The sequence below is a fragment of the Xyrauchen texanus genome, chromosome 29, assembly GCF_025860055.1.
Source record: "Xyrauchen texanus isolate HMW12.3.18 chromosome 29, RBS_HiC_50CHRs, whole genome shotgun sequence".
NCBI lineage: Eukaryota > Metazoa > Chordata > Actinopteri > Cypriniformes > Catostomidae > Xyrauchen > Xyrauchen texanus.
In genome coordinates, this window is record NC_068304.1 from 41882222 (window position 1) to 41903890 (window position 21669).

General features: G+C 40.4%; 1 protein-coding gene across 1 annotated transcript in view; it reads right to left on the reverse strand.

Moving 5' to 3' along the window:
- The window catches only part of LOC127622768 (uncharacterized), a 116735-nt gene extending 99354 nt beyond the window's left edge, over positions 1 to 17381 (reverse strand). Inside the window, exons 1-2 of the mRNA XM_052096856.1 lie at positions 17286 to 17381; positions 17146 to 17185 (exon numbers count right to left, since the gene is read on the reverse strand). Coding sequence (XP_051952816.1) covers positions 17146 to 17148 — 3 coding nt within the window. The 5' untranslated portion in view covers positions 17149 to 17185; positions 17286 to 17381. The remainder of the gene's footprint in view (positions 1 to 17145; positions 17186 to 17285) is intronic.
- Between the last annotated feature and the right edge of the window lie 4288 nt (positions 17382 to 21669).

The window sequence follows — 21669 nt, forward strand, 5'->3', positions numbered from 1 at the left end:
CACTTATTACAGGGTCCCCCTGGAGCAACCTGGAGTTAAGTGTCTTGCTCAAGGACACAATGGTGGTGGCTGTGGGGATTAAACCAGCGACCTCCTGATTACCAGTTATGTGTTTTAGTCCACTGCGCCACCACCAATCCAGGTCAAAACCGTTCAGAGGAGATACCTCTTTTAAGAGCTTAGTTGGTATTGGATCTAACAAACATGTGGCTTTTGATGTTTCGATTAGTTTTGATAGCTCTTCTTGACCTATGTCAGTAAAGCATTGAAGTTGCATGTGAGGAAAATTATTTTTTCTTTGAGGTGCTATGACAGATGATTGCATAACTCCAATTTTATTTCTGATTGTTTCAATTTTATCTGTAAATAAATTCATGAAATCATTACTCTCGTGCTGCGACATAATATCTGGATCTGTTGAGGCTTTATTTCTAACCAATTTAGCCACAGTACTAAATAAACACCTAGGATGGTTGTGGTTATTTTTTAATTAGTTTACTAAAATATGCTACAGATGCTATGGTTCCATGCACCACGAAATACTTCTAAATTTGTACTCTTCCACATGTGCTCCATTTTCCGAGCTGCTCTCTTGAGAGCATGAGTGTGATCATTGTACCATGGTGCAGGGCTTACTTCTTTAATTTTCTTTAATTGAAGGGGGGCAACACTATCAAGAGTGCTAGAGAAGCCTGCATTTATATTTTTTGTTATTTCATCAAGTTTTTCTGGGCTTTGGGGTTTATTGGGTGTATGGCAGAGTGCTCAGAGGATGTGCAGACCAGCTGGCAGATGTTCTTACTGACATCTTCAACATCTCTCTGAGCAGTGTCATCGTTCCAACGTGCTTCAAGGCCACCACCATCGTCCCCATGATAAAGAAGTCTTCAGTGTCCTGCCTCAATGACTACCGTCTTGTCTCACTCACACCCATCATCATGAAGTGCTTCGAGAGACTCGTCATGAGGCACATTAAGACCCAGCTTCTCCCTCACTTGACACACTGCAGTTTGCATATTGTCAAAACCGTTCAACAGACGATGCCATCGCCACCACCCTCCATCTGGCCCTCACCCACCTAGACAATAAGGACTCATACGTTCGAATGCTGTTCATAGATTTCAGCTCAGCATTCAACACAATAATTCCTCAGCACCTTACTGGAAAGCTGAACCTGCTGAGCCTGGACACCTCCCTCTGCACCTGGATCCTGGACTTCCTGACTGGGAGACCTCAGTCAGTCCGGATCGGGAACAGCATTTCCACCACCACCACACTGAGCACTGGGACCCCCCAGGGCTGTGTGCTCAGTCCACTGCTGTTCACTCTGCTGACTCACGACTGTGCAGCAATGCACAGCTTGAACCACATCGTCAAGTTCGCTGATGACACGACCGTGGTGGGTCTCATCAACAAGAACGACATGTCAGCATACAGAGAGGAGGTGCAGCGACTAACAGACTGGTGTAGAGCCAAAAACCTGTCTTTGAATGTGGACAACACAAAAGAGATGGTTGTTGACTGCCCTACTCAAACTGCAAAGCCCTGCAGAGGATAGTGAGGACAGCTGAGAAGATCATCGGGGATTTCTCTTCCCTCCATCAAAGACATTTAAACTAAACGCTGCATCCGGAAAAAGCAACCAATGTTGTGGATGACCCCACACACCCCTCACACAAACTCTCCACCTTCCTGCCGTCTGGCAAGAGGTACCGAAGCATTCAGGCCTTCACGGGCAGACTGTGTAACAGCTTCTTCCCCCAAGCTATCAGACTCCTCAATACTAAGAGACTGGACTGACAAACACACACACACACACACACACACACACACACACACACACACACACACACACACACACACACACACACACACACACACCTGTACACCATCCAACTTTAAACATGTCCAGAGTTACACTTAATTCATTGTCACTTTATACCTGGCTGCTACCTCAATAACTGCTATGTCCACATGTTATGTTTACATTTGGCATTTTTAGAAAGTGTAAATTTTTTGCACTACTCATTACAAATGTGTACTGGTCAGCACTGCACTGTCTCTTACTGTGTCTATTGTCCTGTTCCTTTTAGTAATTTATTGTACTGTCCCGTCATTTTTGCACACGTTTGCACGTGCACTTTATGTTAGAAATATTATGTAGAAATATGATTTAGTCTGTGTAGTCTCATGTGGTTCTGTGTTTGTCCTATGTTGTTTTATGTAGCACCATGGTCCTGGAGGAATGTTGTCTCATTTCGCTGTGTACTGTACTAACTGTATATGGTTGAATGACAATAACAATTTTGAAGTCACCAACAATTAAAGCTCTATCTATGTTTACTACAAGATCTGATACAAAATTAGCAAATTCACTAAGGAAATCAGAATAAGGCCCGGGTGATCTATATACTGTAGCAAGGGTAAAAGACGACATAGTTTTTTATTTATAGCTGACGGTATCACATTAAACATTATTAGTTCAAAAGACTATTTATATCCTGTCCTCTGAGTAACAACAAAAACATGACTGTAAATTGTAGCAACGCCTCCTCCTCGACCATTCAGACAAGGCTCATGTTTATAATAATAACCTTGGGGAGTAGATTCATTTAACTAATTAAAATGACATCTGGTTTAAGCCAGGTTTCAGTCAAACAGAGCGCATCCAATCTATGATCTGTAATAATTTAATTTACAATTAGTGCTTTGATAGAAAGAGATCCAATGTTTAGTAGTCCTATTTGTATGTGATGTTTATCTTTAATTTGTTTGTTTTGTTCAAGTTTGACTTTAATAAAAAAAATTCTAAATGATTTTGTGAGGGTTTTGTGTTTGGTAGTTTAGGGAACAGACACAGTCTCTATGAGATATCTAGATGATACTGTCTCTATGTGTTGTAGTTTATGTGACCATCTGGATTAACCAGTTTGTCTGCTTCCTGACCTGGGCCCCAGTTAGTCAAATACTATCATTATTAAGACTATGAGCCAAATTACTAGAGAGGAGAGCGGCACCTTCCCTGGAGGGATGGAGTCCATCTCTCTTTAGCAGGTCAGGTCTACCCCAAAAACTCTTCCAATTGTCTATAAATCCTATGCTATTCTTCAGACACCACTCAGACATCCAGCCATTCAGTGACACTAATCTACTATAAACCTCGTCACCAGGGGGGCCAGAGCATATTAACTTGTCTGACATCGTTTTTGCAAATCCGCACACCTCTTTAACATTATCTTTAGTAATCTCCGACTGGCGAAGCCGGACATCGTTAGTGCCGACATGAATAACAATCTTAGAAAATCTACGTTTAGCATTAGCCAGCACTTGTAAATGTTATCTGATGTCAGATGCTCTGGTACCCAAAATGCATTTAACAATAGTGGCTGGAGTCTCTATTTCCACGTTCCTTACAATAGAATCACCAATAACAAGGGCTCTTTCAACATGTTTCTCAGTGGGTGCATCACTGAGTGGGGAGAATCGATTGGAAACCCTAACAGGAATGGGAGAGTGGTGTCGCTTTGGTGAGCATGTATGCCGCCGAGACGTCACCCAAATGCCCTACTGCAGGGGCTCTACAGCCTCTGTTCTACCAGCATCCGAAACAGTATCTACCAGCTTCTCTTTCTCACAGACCTCAACTAGCGTTCGGATGCGTGTCTCTAACTCATTAACCTTCTCCATCAGTCTGACTAATTCCTTACATTTATCACAGCAGTGAATCCCTCACTGCTGACGAAGGAGGCTATTGTACACATATGACATGCAATGCAGGAAGAAATAACATGAGCGAATGCCATGACTTATCGCTAATTGTTTGTTTGTTGTTGTTGGTTGTTCCTGAACTGTTCCTGAGCGGTGAGGGTTTGAGATGGATATGAATCCCTCACGCAATTGTTTGTTGTTGGTTGTTCTTGATAAGCGGTGCTTTGAGATCAATGTGTTTCGTGTAGCACAGAGGAGAGAGACGGGTACGCACTGAAAAATGCACACAGTTTAATTGCGATAAAAATAGAAAGCGGATGCAGGTGGAATATGCGCGCAGTTGAATCACAATAAGAGAATAAATGCAGAGGAAAACCCGATGCGCTCTGAAAAATGGCAGATGTTAAGGATTAAAGGCTTAAAACAGATATATAAGCGATGCTAAAAAAACTAGCAGGCTATAAGTACAGACTTGAGTTAGGCACCAGCAGCATCAGGTAAAATACACACAGATTAAACAGTAGAAAAATTGAAAAAACGAGGATAAAATGATAAACGTATGAGAATAAGCTATAAGAATAAGTCTTATCCGGGATGCCGTAAATACACAACAGTCCAACATGGTTGGATTACAACACAGCAAAATCTAATTTGTGATAACATTATGTTACATTAATACCTTGAGTATTATTAGCAACAATGAGCGGACTCAGCGGTCCGTAAACTGTACAAACAATAACCTTGATCCACAAGAATAACACACCTAAATATTCTATCTCTGTCCAGACGTTAACCTCATCTTTGAATCGCATGAGGATGCATGTAGAATGTGTGTTCATCCGTTGTTTAACTCCGACTCGGTTCCTCAAGGCTTTGGTGATGACGGGAGGCCATTTCCTCTCTTCTTCACTTCTGCAGGCAAATGGATGAAGGTGCAGATTGCTCGGCGGTCTCCTTCGGATCCATTAAAGTGTTTGGTGGAACACAGGGTAATCTCAACTCGTCCAGCAAGACAGAGATTGTATGGCCACAGTTTCAAATCGTACATTACTTCCTTGTGCAACTAGGCTACACCTGAGAGCAGATAAGTGTAATACATCATTAGAGACTATAAAGGGTCTACTTTTATTTGTGTACACTCACAATAACAACAAAATCTTGTGCTTTTGTAAAATAAAGAAAATAAAAAGGGTGAGCTTTCAGCAGTCTCTGTGTTCACGAGCATATTTCAGAGACACGTCAAAAAAATGAACTGAAACTCCGCGAATACTGATCACACAAACATGAAACACATGTCTAAAGAAAGCTTAAAATGTCTACTTTTAAATAAAACAATTCAAATTTAAAACAAATATTCTCCTGCAATGTAATATGTTTGAAACAAAGCGATGTACAGTTTTTACCGGTCCATCTCATTATCTGTAATGTGATCACACCCACCAGCAGAGCGCGCCATTCATACGCTAATGTACTGAGATGATCAATGCTAATATACATGCCCCCGACTCTGAGGTATAATGTAAAATTCATTAATTTTTCTGCACATTTGTAAGGACACACAGGCGAGGAAACTTCTGGAAATTATGGAAGATTTAACATTTTCCTCAGAAGAAGAGCAGGACTCTGATGAATGTTTGTATTTTGAAGAGAGACATGATCCAGTCAAGGATACAATTTCGGACAAGTAAGTCATTCAGTTTTCATTAGCTGACATGCTATTTTATGTAAACATGTACATATTTTACTAGTGGGACTGTTTACAGACTTGCCATCCAGGATTCAGAATTTTGACATTTGAAATATGTCCTAATAAGCAAGTTTTTGTTAAATTTAAAGCAGGTATTTAAATTGTATGCTGTATGATATAAAAATTATATGAATGTTTAGATTATATTTTATCTAGTGTTTATGCTGCCTCATTATCATCAAAGCTTGTGCTTGCAAATGTGTGTTCAGGTTAAATGAGTAAAATACACTTTAAATATGCCCATATTCGAAAATCAGCATATTATAATGATTTCTGAAGGATCATGTGACACTGAAGACTGCAGTAATGATGCTGAAAATTCAGCTTTGATCACAAATTGCATTTTACAATATATTTGAATAGAAATCTGTTCTTTTAAATTGTAAAAAGAGTTCAGAATATCAATGTTGTTTCTGTATTTTGGATTAAATAAATTCAGTCTTGGTAAGCAGAAGAGACTTCTTTTAACGGTAGTGTAGGTCTAAAATTAAGTAAAGTCTTTATGTAAAGAAAATATATAGTCAGATTACTTCTTTTAACTTAAAACTTAATTTTTATCATTAAGTCTCCTCACATTCATTCTCTATCCCTCATTGATAGGCCCAGGGGAGGGGTGTTTTGTTTCAGGTGTGAATTACATCCATATTCATGATCATTCACGCCTCCTCGCATCACCAAAATTGTCTTACAAAATTGTTTTGTATGAATGAGTGATCAGGATGGTTTTCACATAATTTTGTAGCAAAAACTCTCGGCTGCAAGATCCAGTTCTCAAAAGTCTTGTGGACAAATGTTTAGTATGTGTTATACTATGGGCCTTATTTCAGTGACTTAACATTTTTGTTTTTTCAAAAACCATGCATAAACGTTATTTTCTCAAAAATACAAACCTGTACACACATGTTGCTCACATATTATTGTAGCCCAGTTTGTGCTGAATACAGTGTTGTCAGACTTTAGCCATTAATATGTTTTTAAGCAACTGAAAAAAGCCCAAATGTCAAGGCATGTCAAAACTTCTCCAGGGCCCAAAACATCCTCAGACCCCAGAGGGTTAACATTTTTGACATTTTCTCAGCAAACCCAGCAGGCAGTGACTCAGCACTTTTCACTACAATCATCTTCCATTTTTATAAAACAATAAAAACTCTTATGCCACACAAAGCAACACATTTCTGCATATACCACATAAAACAATTATAATACCAAAGCATAATCATGCAGAAATTAACCCAGGGTTACACTTCAGAAGCAGATTTATTACACCACTGGAGTTGTTTGGATTACTTTTCTGCTGCTTTTGTATTTTTTTAACTTTTTCTCTGTGTTCTGCAGAAGAAAGTCACACACATCTGGGATGGCATGAGGGTGATTAAATTATGAGATAATTTACATTTTTGGGTGAACTGTTCCTTTAAATTCAATCTTTCATACACATTCAAACACTTACATTAGCAAGAAGGACCAAAGGACTAAAATCTACATTTCTTAAATGTGTTTTAAGCTTGTTTCCAATTTTCCATGAGGAAATTCTTCCTTATGTGTTCAGACACATTTGTATGACTGTTTCTTATGACTGTTTCTTATGTTGTGCCTGTTATGTATTCTAGTTTAATACTTGATACATAAGATATACGTAAGAGGAGTCATGTGAAAAGGGGGAACGGCTAAAAGCATGTTAGTTCAGTAACCACCTGTGTGTCATCTGATTTATTATTAATAAAATAAAACACAATAATACATGGTGTCAGAAGTTTTAATTGCATCGAAAGAATGACACAGCCACAACCACCCTCGAGCTTATATCTTTAAGAAAATCTCGCCGAAAATTGGAAGATTTGGGTACAAAAACTCGACCTGTTCCTGACGGCAAGCGGCATTGCGGAGAAGTCCGAAAAAGTGCAGTGTGCCACATTTCTACACGTCGCGGGTGAGGAGGCAATTAAAGTTTGCAATACTTTTGAATTTCGAGACGGTGAGAGAGACAAAATCGACGTTCTCAAACAAAAGTTCAAAGTCTATTGTGAACCGAGAAAAAAACTATCTTACATCCGTCACATATTCTTCACGAGGGCTCAAGGACCGTCAGAGAATATCGATGCCTACGTCACGGACCTAAAAAACAAGGCAAAAGACTGTGAGTTTGGAGAATTGCATGATTCATTAATGAGAGACAGAATTGTTTGTGGCATAAGAGCTGACTCAGTAAGAACAGATTACTTAGAGAGGCAGACCTCACATTAGCAAAAGCTGTGGACATTTGTCGAGCTAACGAAATCACGTCTAACCAAGTAAAAGTTCTAAATGAAGAAGTAGACATGCACAAGATCAAAACTGTAAAAAATAAGCAAAAAATCAACAGGAGAATGCCAAAAGAGGTGCAGCATGACTCGAATGATGAAAAAGAGAAAGAAAAGTGTTCAGAAATACTCAAGATAAGAGGCAAGCAAGTCACATTGAAGATGGACACTGGTGCAGAATGTAATGCTCTCTCGTTAAAGACTTTCAATTCGTTGGGCACAACGGAGAAGCTGATTAAATCCACCTGCAAGTTGCTTACGTTGTCTGGACACCAGATGTCGCTATTAGGGCAGAAACAGTTAACCTGTGAGTACAAAGGTCAAAAATACTAAATTCATTTCCAGATCATAGAAAGAGATGCTCCTGCAATACTAGGAAGAGCTACTTGTCAAGCTTTGAGAATGATAAATAGAATACATGAAGTGTCTGTTGATGATGACATTCTGAAATAGTATGAAGATCTGTTCACTGGTCTAGGATGCATTCCTGGATACCATCGCATTCAAGTGGATCCGTCAGTAAAGCCTGTTGTACATGCTCCACGAAAAGTTCCTGTCGCACTAAAAGAAATAATAATTGAAGAACTGCACAGGATGGAGGACTCAAATGTCATTGCGAGACAAACAGAGCCAACTGAGTTGGTGAGTAGCATGGTGACAATTGTCAAGCCAGATAAAATGTGCATATGTCTCGATCCACAGGATTTGAACAAGGCAATTAAACGTGAGCACTACCCACTGCTCACGATAGATGAAGTCTTGTCAAACGCCAAAGTATTCTCTGTGCTTGATTCCAACCAAGGGTTCTGGCTGATAAAATTGGACGAGGAAAGCTCCAAATTGTGTACATTCAACACACCCATAGGAAGAAACAGATTCCGCTTGCCTTTCGGAATATCGTCAGCATCTGAAGTATTTCAAAGAACTGTAGCACAAATGATTGAAGATCTGGATGGTGTGATAAACATTGTGGATGATCTGCTGGTATGGGGCGAAACAATAAAAGAGCATGACACCAGATTGATAAAACTCCTTGAAAGGGCAAGAGAGTACAACCTCAAGCTGAACAAAAAGAAATGTCAGATCAGAACTTCGCAGATCAAGAATATCGGTCATGTTCTGTCAGCAGAAGGACTGAAACCAGATGAAGAGAAGGTGAGAGCTGCAGTTCAATTACCTCCACCAGAAGACAAACAAGCTCTTCAAAGATTTCTGGGTATATTGCAGTATCTTGCCAAATTAATTCCCAACATGTCAGAAGTAAGTGCTCCACACAGACAGCTGCTGGAGAATGATGCTGAATAGATCTGGGGAAGTGAGCAAGAAACAATTTTTCAGAAACTCAAAACACTAACAACGAATGCACCAACACTGAAATTCTACGATGTCAACAAACAGTTAACATTGTCAGTAGATGCCAGCTCTGACGGAATGGGTGCAGTTTTGCTACAAGATCACAGACCAGTAGCATATGGCTCAAGAGCGCTCACAGACTGTCAACGTAGATATGCGCAAATTGAGAAGGAACTACTTGCTATCGTATACGGATGTTTACACCAAACACCATTGAGACTACAAAGGATGTTGCTCAGACTGCAAAGGTACAATCTGAAAGTCATATACAAGCCGGGCAAAGAGATGCATATAGCAGATGCATTGTGTCGCGCTTACCTCGATGAAAACATCGAAGATCTGCTTGAAGAGGAGTTGAAGGTAAACGGCGTAACACCTGAGCTACCTGTATCTGAAAAGAAACTTCAAGACTTCAGAAAAGAAACAGCTGATGATCCTGAAATACAGATGTTGAAAGACTACATCATGAAAGGATGGCCTGCTGAGAAAGGCTCAGTTCACAAAGATGTTCAGAAATATTGGACATTCAAAGAATAAGTCAGTTGCACATCAGGACTGATGTTTAAAGCTAAAAAACACATAATTCCAAACAAAATGAGAAATTAAATGCTGGACCGAATTCACGAGTCACATCTGGGCATGGTGAAATGCAAGGAAAGAGCAAGAGACATCATTTATTGGCCAGGAATGTCAGCTCAAATTAAGAAAATGGTATTTCAATGTGCCATATGCAACACTCAAAACAGTCACTCAAGAGAACCACTCATACCTCACACATTGCCAGGAAGACCATGGGCAAAGGTCGGTACTGATTTGTTTCACCGCAATGGTTCAGAATATTTGCTGTGTGTAGACTACTTCTCCAAATTTCCAGAAATTACAAAGCTGAGGAGTGATAACTGCATTGAAATCACTGTTTGCCAGACATGTTATACCGGATGTGGAATATCAGATAATGGTCCACAATATGCCAGAAAACTGGGAATTCGAGCACAAAACGTTTAGTCCGGAATATGCTCAGTCTAATGGACAAGCAGAAAGAACAGTCCAGACCATCAAGAAAATGCTCACAAAGTCACAATGTGAGAATGGAGATCCATTTGTTGCATTGATGGAATATCACAATACTCCACTAGATGGCGTTGGAATGTCACCGGCACAACTTTTAATGGGGAGAAGGTTGAAAACTGAAAAAGCTACAGGAAGAAATGAATCCAGACTTACCTGTTGTGGTGAAGCACACACGTCTAAATGGTTCACCTGAAAGACAGAGCAAGACAGTTATCACCACAAGATTTGGAAGAGAAGTTAAAATGCCATCAAGATTCAAAGACTATGAAATGTGCTAGAATAGTTATTGATTTAAAGGCCTCAAAGTAAATGCTAAATGATATAATTAAGTAATAGATCTAATGTTTGGTGATTACATTGTTGACTGTTGTTAGACAAATGTTAAGGTCCTGAATTGTTAAAAAAAAAAAAAGTATTCTAGTTTAATACGTGATACGTAAGATGTGCGTTAGAGGAGTCACATGAAAAGGGGGACCGGATAAAAGCATGTTAGTTCAGTAACCACCTGTGTGTCATCTGAATTATTAATCAAATAAATCACAATAATACAGTGCCCTCATTATCAGCAATTATAAGGAGACACAGATATTGCACACTCACTACAACACATACACAAACACACTCAGTTAAACACACTTACTCAGATGCACATTTACAAATTCAAATCTGTAAGAAAGAACCCACAAAGACATTTAAGGAAAGTGTTTTTATTTAAAATTTTTATTATGCAGAAAATTAAAAAGACATAATAGAATATGCAGAATCAAATTATATAAATAAATAATTTCAAGTTCAATAAAATACAGAATAAAATAGGAGAAAGAAGAAATATACTGTATGTACAAAGTATGTATATGAATATGAAATGCATAACGGCAGATGTAGAGGTGTTAGCAGCAACAGTTTGACTGGCGATATGTACATTGTGCAGTAATGATGACCTGCAACAGACTGATGTTATAGAGGTGATGTTGTAGATGTATAATAATGATAATATAATTATATGATTATGCAGAATGTAAAAAACTCTGTTTCCATGAGAGGGGTTGTTCAAAAAGGATGGGGCGACCCACAATGGGATTATAAATATATGAAAAATCTACCACACACACGATCTACCAGGAATAAAAATGGAAGAATAAGCCAAAGCCACGAACTTAAGATCCCAAGAAAAAGGGAAAGACGGTAAGATCATGTTAAAACACACAGATGTTCAGACATATTACAGAATTTCTACTCAAATAATCAGAAAATAAACAAGATCTTTGCCAGATTTGTTCAAAATGCACACTGGTATTGTAATCATACCAGACTCTCCATTCTGTTTACTGGGCTGAGATCTTTTGCATAAAATTGGTGCACAAATAGTTTTTTCAATGCTTCTCTACAATCTCTCATGTTTCCTGCTGTGTATACAGTCACTGTGCCTAAAGGAGGTGTGGGGAGAAAGTGAGCAGACAGCAACTGCTGGAGGCTGATGAAGCAATAATGAACCACAGACTATGGGCTCAGCACAAAGATGAAGCCGGCCTCATTGATGTGAAGCCATATACAGCTAAATGAAGCTGTAAGCACTCCAGTATACTGTAAGCAATATCAACTATCGATTGAAAAGGCCAATCATTAACCAATTGATTGAACAAGGTATTCTAATACCAACACACTCTCCATACAATACTCCAATAAATCCTGTGAGAAAGGCTAATGTAACTTGGAGATTGACACAAGAATGATTTAAATGAACCACTTTCTCTAATAGTCCCAGATATATAAACAGTTATTAATTTAAAAACATCAACACATGATTTTCACGGAGACGTGGCTCAGCGACAGAGTTCCGGATGCCGCCATTCAGCTAGACGGGCTCGCCTCGTTTCGTGCCGACAGAAATACAGCTCTGTGCGGTAAGACTCGCGGTGGTGGCTTGTGTGTTTACATCAACACGGAATGGTGCAAGAACTCTATGCTAGTCTCTAGTTACTGTTCATCGCTGTTGGAGCTTGTGACTGTTAGATGCAGACCTTTTTATCTACCACGGGAATTCACCACTGTTTGCATACTGCACACAAGAATTTCACCTACTGTTGCACTTGTGTACATGGTAGTGTGACAATAAAGTGATTTGATTTGATTTGATAACCGGAGTTTACATCCCCCCCACCGCTAACGCTAAGGAAGCGCTCTGTGAACTGTATGGGGCTATGAGCGAACTGCAGAACGCTCACCCCGACAGACTGTTTATTGTCGCCGGAGATTTCAACCATGCAAATCTCAAGACAGTGCTCCCTAAATTCCATCAGTATGTGGACTTTGCAACGAGAGGGGCGAACGCGCTTGATCTTGTTTACACAAACATCCCAGGCGCGTACCAGGCGGAGCCCCGCCCCCACCTCGGCTACTCAGACCACATCTCTGTTATGTTAATTCCAGCATACAGACCGCTCGTCAGACGCACAAAACCGCTTCAGAAGCAGGTGAAAACCTGGCCAGCAGGAGCCATCTCTGCTCTTCAGGACTGTTTTGAGTGTACTGACTGGCACATGTTCAGGGAGGCTGCAACATATGGTGATTCTACCAACTTGGAGGAATACACAGCATCAGTGACCAGCTACATCAGCAAGTGCATTGATGATGTCACTTTCTCCAAGACCATCACCACACGCTCCAACCAGAAGCCGTGGATGACTGCGGAGGTGCGCACGCTGCTGAGGTCCCGAGACTCCGCCTTCAGAGCAGGCGATAAGGCAGCCCTAAGAACAGCTAGGGCCAAACTGTCACGGGCAATCAGAGAGGCAAAGCACGCACACGCCCAGAGAATCCACAGTCACTTCCAGGACAGCGGTGACACGCGGCGCATGTGGCAGGGCATCCAGGCCATCACCAACTACAGGACAACATCAGTTGCCTGTGACAAAGATGCCTCCCTTCCAGATGCGCTGAACGACTTCTACGCTCAGTTTGAAGTGCAGAACGACGTGATGGCGAGGAAGACCACCCCTCCTCCCAACGACCAGGTGCTCTGTCTTACCATGGCAGATGTGAGGAAAACTCTACATAGAGTCAACCCACGGAAGGCTGCTGGACCAGACAACATTCCTGGCAGAGTGCTCAGAGGATGTGCAGACCAGCTAGCAGATGTTCTTACCGACATCTTCAACATCTCTCTGAGCAGCGCCGTCGTTCCAACGTGCTTCAAGGCCACCACCATCATCCCCATGCCAAAGAAGTCTTCAGTGACCTGCCTCAATGACTACCGTCCCGTCGCACTTACACCCATCATCATGAAGAGCTTCGAGAGGCTCGTCATGAGGCACATTAAGACCCAGCTGCCCCCCTCACTAGACCCACTGCAGTTTGCGTATCGTTCAAACCGTTCAACGGACGATGCCATCGCCACCACCCTCCATCTGGCCCTCACCCACCTAGACAATAAGGACTCATACGTTCGAATGCTGTTCATAGATTTCAGCTCAGCATTCAACGCAATCATTCCCCAGCACCTGATTGGAAAGCTGAACCTGCTGGGCCTGGACACCTCCCTCTGCAACTGGATCCTGGACTTCCTGACTGGGAGACCTCAGTCAGTCCAGATCGGGAACAGCATCTCCACCACCACACTGAGCACTGGGGCCCCCCAGGGCTGTGTGCTCAGTCCACTGCTGTTCACTCTGCTGACTCACGACTGTGCAGCAATGCACAGCTAAAACCACATCGTCAAGTTCGCCGATGACACGACCGTGGTGGGTCTCATCAGCAAGAACGATGAGTCAGCATACAGAGAGGAGGTGCAGCGGCTGACGAACTGGTGTAGAGCCAACAACCTGTCCCTGAATGTTGACAAAACAAAAGAGATGGTTGTTGACTTTAGGAGAGCACAAGGTGAACACACTCCGCTGAACATCGATGGCTCCTCTGTGGAGATCGTCAAGAGCACCAAATTCCTTGGTGTTCACCTGGCGGAGAACCTCACCTGGTCCCTCAACACCAGCTCTATCACCAAGAAAGCCCAGCAGCATCTCTACTTTCTTCAAATGCTGAGGAAAGCACATCTCCCAACCCCCATCCTCACTACATTCTATAGAGGGACTATTGAGAGCATCCTGAGCAGCTGCATCACTGCCTGGTTTGGGACTTGCACCGTTTCGGACCGCAAAGCCCTGCAGAGGATAGTGAGGACAGCTGAGAAGATCATTGGGGTCTCTCTTCCCTCCATCAAAGACATTTACAAAAAACACTGTATCCGCAAAGCAACCAGCATTGTGGACGACCCCACACACCCCTCACACAAACTCTTTACCCTCCTCCCGTCTGGCAAGAGGTACCGAAGCATTCGGGCCCTCACGGCCAGACTGTGTAACAGCTTCTTCCCCCAAGCCATCAGACTCCTTAATACTCAGAGACTGGTTTGACACACACACACACACACACACACACACACGTGTCCTGAGTTGCACTTTAATTACTGTCACTTTATAACTGTCTGCTACCTCAATAACTGCTATGTGCACAGAACACTATCTCATAGTATGTTATGTTTACATTTTTAGAAACTGTCATCTTTTTGCACTACTGAGTACTGGTCGGCGCTGCACTGTCTATTGTCCTGTTCATTGTCAGAAATTTGTTGTACTGTCCCGTACTTTTTGCACATGTTTGCATGTGCACTTTATATAGGTATATATAGGTATTTTATATAGGTATTTTATTTCGTTGTGTTGTCTCATGTGGTCCTATGTTGGTCCTTTGTTGTTTTTATGTAGCACCATGGTCCAGGAGGAACGTTGTCTCGTTTCGCTGTGTACTGTACTAACTGTATATGGTTGAAACGACAATAAAAACCACTTGACTTGACTTGACATGGTCATTTTACTGTAATTGATTTATGTTCTGCCTTTTTGTTTATATGTTAATGTGGGAACGTGGTTAAAATATATATTTTTTGAATGCTTTAATACTTTAGTAATTTTATTGTTATAGCAAAACTGATTTGTTGTGTGATTCCAAGTGCTAAAGCATTGGTCAATAGGACCACTGATAACGCTTTGAATGCTAATTACACTCTGATAAACCTTGAAGATGCTGATAGAAATGGTTTTGGGACACATTGTGAGGAATATGATGGTAATGAGTAAAAGATATAATAGGAGGTAAACTGGAATCTGAGGCACTTGTCTCTCCGAGACAAAAGTGGGCAATGTGAGAAATAGGCCTCAGATGGAACAATGTGATGCTTGCTTATCTGCTTTTATGTTTTCGGCACTGCCTTGAGAAAAAAAATGTACTTGATAAGAATGTACTTCTGTAATCGAGAGGAACAACCCCTTATATGGAGGATTGAGAAAGTTCGAGGTGGGGGGTGTAACCAGCCTTGTGTGACAAGAACCATATAAACCCTTGCTTGCTTTTAATAAATCGAAGAACTGCTTGTGACATTCTGTGTCCGTGTATTTCTTCCCACCGGTGAATTCATCTCCTGATCGAAGAGTGACTGCGAGGAAGGCAGAATAAAGCACCCAAATCATATTTTACTAACAGTATCAATCTTATTATAATGGTTTATTGTTATAAGAAAAAAAGTTTAAGTGTCTTTCCTGTTCTGAGATTCAACAAAAATACTTACTTGATCCAGGTAATCTCTGGAACGAAGACATTACCCAATCAATTGACCAAAATAGATGGAATATAAACACAATTCAATCTGAAAAACAATTAAAACATTGTGAAGTTTTTCCAAACCATTTATGATTGTGTCTTTATGACGTAGTCTACATTATACATGTGGAAACACAGCACCATTTTCCTGTTGTCTACATAAATTACTTGAAGAAATTAGTAAAGCAAATGTTCTGTCATTCTGTGGGTATCTAGCATATAAATGTGCATTTGAATTAGTGTAGTTTAGTTGTTTCACCACAGCTGTGACAAAAATGAAAAAAACACTCTTCTGCTGTTGTAGCCCATCCGCCTCAAGGTTGTGCGTGTTGTGGCTTCACAAATGCTTTGCTGCATACCTCGGTTGTAACGAGTGGTTATTTCAGGCAAAGTTGCTCTTCTATCAGCTTGAATCAGTCGGCCCATTCTCCTCTGACCTCTAGCATCAACAAGGCATTTTCGCCCACAGGACTGCCGCATACTGGATGTTTTTCCCTTTTCACACCATTCTTTGTAAACCCTAGAAATGGTTGTGCGTGAAAATCCCAGTAACTGAGCAGATTGTGAAATACTCAGACCGGCCCGTCTGGCACCAACAACCATGCCACGCTCAAAATTGCTTAAATCACCTTTCTTTCCCATTCTGACATTCAGTTTGGAGTTCAGGAGATTGTCTTGACCAGGACCACACCCCTAAATGCATTGAAGCAACTGCCATGTGATTGGTTGATTAGATAATTGTATTAATGAGAAATTGAACAGGTGTTCCTAATAATCCTTTAGGTGAGTGTATATGTTAGCTTCCTCAGATTGATTATGTTCATAAGTCATGGACATTATTAACAGCACAATATATTTGAATCCCCTTGATAAAATATGCATTTTATATGATTATATTTGAAAGCTTGATTTGTTAATTCACTCCATACACACGGGTTGTTTTGCTTTGAACTTCTAAATCTGTTCTTACACTTTGGCTTCCTCAAGTTTAAGACTTACATTTTCATAAGCCACAAGATGTATGGTGTGGAAGATAAGTTCCACACCTTACAGATAAAGACAGGTGCTGCCAATAGTTTTGACTTTCACATCGGTGATATCTACAAATGTTAGATATATAAATGTCACCCCTATTTGAGTTCAGCAAGGGGTTAATCAACAAGTTGTCAGACTGTTTCAAGCAAATACAATGTAACAATTATGAACATCATTTCAAATCTAATAATAATAATGTTTTGTTTGTAATACTATAAAACTGTTCAGCTTGGAAATGTATATTTGTGAGACATATTCTCAAATCTCGGCATGTCTTACCATTTTCAGTCTTTATTCTCAAATCCCTTTTTGCTGAAACCTGCAGGAGACAAAATGTGTTTACTTACACAAACAACACATTACATTTAATAGACTAAACAATCTCAGAAATTATATGGAGGTGAAAAATGAAGTTTTACCTTGATCAAAACGTTATATCTGATGGATAAAATCTTCTTACACTTATTCGTGTCCCCAGTAAATATTAAAGTCTTATCAGTTGCAAATAATATGTTGTTACAATACAGGAATTATCAATAAAAGTAAGATTTACTGCAACCTCAGCAGACACAATGAAGCAATGAAGGATGAGCTCAACCTTATATACTCACTGAGTAAAACAACTCCTCCTGTGAACAGACCTGTGAAACTACTGGAATACACAACAGACGACTAAAGAACCTCCCAAACTCCAACGGTTTCATTTGCATAAGCAGGAGTGGTGCTAGTTAATTTTGATTGCAGGTGCTGAAGAGATGCTGAATCATTGACCGGGAGAGCTGAACTTTGGTAACTAAGTATGTGCAAAACCCAGCATGGTCAAGTGATTTTATTCATATCAGTTTGCACATGGTGACAACAGAAGTGAAATCTCAACGCTGCATCCTCAATAAAACAGCCAACACACTTTCAGGGGTGTTTTCAGCTCATTACAGTACTGTCTGAAGCACAGGTACATCAAAACAGTGTGTGCCCTTATGGAGGTCTGGGGACATACAAACTTTTTGCAAAAACAGCACTAGAGCATTTAATGCTGGTGACTTTAGGAGCAGCCTCACCTTTTCACAAGTATATGTCTTGTGTATCAAATTATTATTTTTTTTTTATTTTACCTTTATTTAACCAGGTGAGCATGTAGAGAACACGTTTTCAATTGAAACGGTGACCTGACAAAATTTTAAGTAAAATACAAGTTTTCTGGGCAATAAAATAGACAGTGTCGGTATATAAACAATTAGTGAAATATAATCTATAGTAAAGACATCAAGTTGTTATCGAGAGAGAAAAAAAAAAAGCAACTATGCAGAGATAAATTAAATATTAATTTATAATAAAGGGGTCAACATGTGCAACGGACCGGCAGAAACTCTGATAGTTGTTTTTTAAAGGAAGTGAGAGAGATGGTATTCTCAAGTTTCAGAGTCTTTTGTGACTCATTCCAGTCAGATGCAGCAGCAAACTGGAAGGAGTTATGGCCGAAAGAAGTATTTGCTTTTGGGGTTACTAAGGAGATGTACCTGCTAGAGCGCAGGTTACGGATAGGTAGGGCAATAACAATGAGAGAGTTCAAGTACAGAGGGGTTTTGCGTAATATTGTTTTATATATAAAATGGTACCAGTGGGTCAGGCGTCGAGTATGTAAAGAGGGCCAGCCCACTAATGCATATAGATCGCAATGGTGAGTACTGAAAGGGGCATTGGTGATAAAACGGATGGCACTGTTGTAGACCACATCCAACCTTTTCAAAAGGGAGGTAGAGGCAGATCTATAAATGACATCGCCAAAATCCAATATTGGTAGTAAAGTCATTTTTACCAGTGTATGTTTGGCAGCATAAGTGAAGGAGGCTTTATTTCTGAATAAAAAGCCAATTCTAGATTTAATTCTGGCTTGAAGCTCGTTAATGTGAAACTAAAAAGAAAGTGAATTATCCAACTAGGTGCCTAAGTATTTATAGTTATTCACGTAATCTAGTCTAGATCCATCCAAAGTCAAGATACTAGTCAGGTTGCCGGGTACAGACAGTGTGCGGTTAAACAGCATGCATTTAGTTTTGCTCGAGTTTAGAAGCAACTTAAGCCCCCAAAATGCATTTTGAATGGCATCGAAGCTCTCTTGGAGATTGGTTAGCACAGTGTCCAATGCAGGACCCGATGTGTATAGGATGGTGTCATCTGTGTAGAGGTGGATCTGAGAGTTACCAATAGCAAGAGCAACATCATTGATATACACAGAGAACAGTATTGGTCCTAGAATCGAACCTTGTGGCACCCCCATCGAAACCTCAATAGGTCCAGACATCAGACCCTCAGATTTAACATGTTGAACCCTGCCAGAAAAGTAGTTGGTGAACCAATCGAGGCTGTTTTTCGAGAAACCAAGGCTACCAAGTCTGCCAATGTGGTTGCGATGATCGACCGAATCGAAAGCCTTGGCCAGGTCAATAAATACGGCTGCACAGTAATGCCTTTTATCAATGGCGGTTGTAATGTCGTTTAAGACCTTGAGTGTAGCTGAGGTGCAACCATGACCAGCTCGAAAACCTGATTGCATGGCAGAGAGTGTATTGTGGGATTCAAAATGTTTGATCATCTGCTTGTTGATCTGGCTTTCAAAAACCTTGGAGAGACAGGGCAAAATGGATATAGGTCTATAACAATTAGGATCCAGCGTGTCGCCCCCTTTAAAGAGGGGGATGACTGCTGCTGTTTTCCAATCTTTAGGGATTTCTGAAGACACGATTGAAAGGTTGAACAGACTAGTAATAGGAGTTGCAATGATAGCTGCTGAGAGTTTGCAGGAAGGACGGATCCAGATTATCCAATCGAGCAGATTTATAAGGATCAAGTATTTGCAAATCTTTCATGACGTCTGCTGGTTGAATTTGTGTAAAAGAGAAATTGGAGGAACTAAGGCAAGGTAATGCGGAGGGTGAAGAGCTTATGGCCGTATGGGTAGACAAATTAAACACATGGCCAGCCATAGCAAAATGCTTATTGAAATTTTCAACTATAGCAGTTTTGACAGTGGTGATGGTGTTGTCTAGCCGCAGTGCAGTAGGTAATTGAGAGGAGGAGTTCTTATTCTCCAGGGTTTTCACAGTGTCCCAGAACTTTGAGTTGGTACTACAGGCCACAAATTTCTGTTTAAAGAAACTAGTCTTGGCGTTCCTGACTGCCTGTGTGTACCGGTTCCTTAATTCTCTGAAGAGTTGCATGTCATATGTTTTTTTTAGAGGCTAAAGCAGTACGCCACAGAGTGTTTTTGTGCTGGGCTAGAGCGGCCAGATCTTGAGTATACCAAGGACTGTATCTATTTTTGGTTCTAAACTTTTTGAGAGGGGCATGTTTGTTCAAAATAGAGAGGAAGGTATTTTTAAAAAATGACCATGCATCCTCAACTGCAGGTACCAATAAGGTCAACGTTCTTCCAAGGTACCCGATTAGGAAGGCTTGTTCACTAAAGTGCTTCAGTGAACATTTCACTCTAATGAAGGTGGTTTAATTACTGACCCATTACGAATACATGCAATGAGGCAATGGTCACTGAGATCTTGACTGAAAACAGCAGAGGTATATTTTGAGGGCATATTAGTTAAAATAATGTCAATAAGGGTTCCCTTCGACACATTTTTCATGTTGTACAGGGTTGGTTCATTGACAATTTGTGTGAGGTTAAAGGCATCTAATTTAGATTGTACATTTACAGGAATTTTGAGCGTGTCCCAGTTTAAATCACCTAATAATATGAACTCAGAGGATAGGTGAGGGGCTAACAATTCAAATAAAGTGTCGAGGGCACAACTAGGGGCTGACGGTGGTCTGTAGCAAACAGCAACAATGAAAGATTTATTCCTGGAAAGGTTGATTTTCAAGACAAGTAGCTCATATTGTTTAGCCACAGATTTAGATAGAATAATAGAACTCTGTAAACTATCCCTACAAAATACAGCTACCCCCCATCCTTTAGTGGCTCTGTCTTGACGGAAGATGTTATAGTTAGGAATGAGTATATCAGAGTTTTTTGTTGATTTTCTGAGCCAAGTCTCCGATATTGCTAAGATACCAGGGTTAGTGGAATGTACTAGTGTAGTAAGTAGATCAAGTTTGGGCAATAAGCTTCTAATATTCACATGCATAAAACCCAAACTAGTCCTGTCACAGAAATCTTTAAATGATAATACCAGAGGGATTGGGGTATTAGTGTGGGCTATTGGGCCAGGATTTGACTCTATATCTCCAGAGGATATGAGAAGAGCTAAAATGAGTGATCGCCAAAATGCTTTAAAAACTGGGCGTTTAGTACAATTGTGAAAGTAAAAAAGGGGAAAGGATTTGGGGGCATAATGAGCTAGATTTACAGCATTGAGGACAAAGAGTGTTAATGCAAACGTGTTGACCTGTGATGGTAAACCGAGGTGTTTAGTAATGAAAAAAGAGGCAGCCTCTCTGGAGAAGCCATCAAATTATGTAAATATGAGCTACAAAGCATCAATAAAACACTTATTAACATAGTACTCCAATGTACATGTAATAAAAAAATTATACTCTTTGATACCTGTTTGATTGGAACTATGGCTTTACCTTGAGTTGTTCAAAAGCTGCACATGCAGGTGTTGATCTTAATAGACATTCAATATTAATCACTGTCAAACGAAGCATGCACTTGCAGATTTTTTATTAAAAAAATCACCGTCACTGTATGAATGGTGAGAGCCGTCAACTGACACCTACAAGTTACAAAATCGTCCATTACTTCTATAAAAAAATTTACACAACTTGTTCTCTCCAAAAGGATTGTTG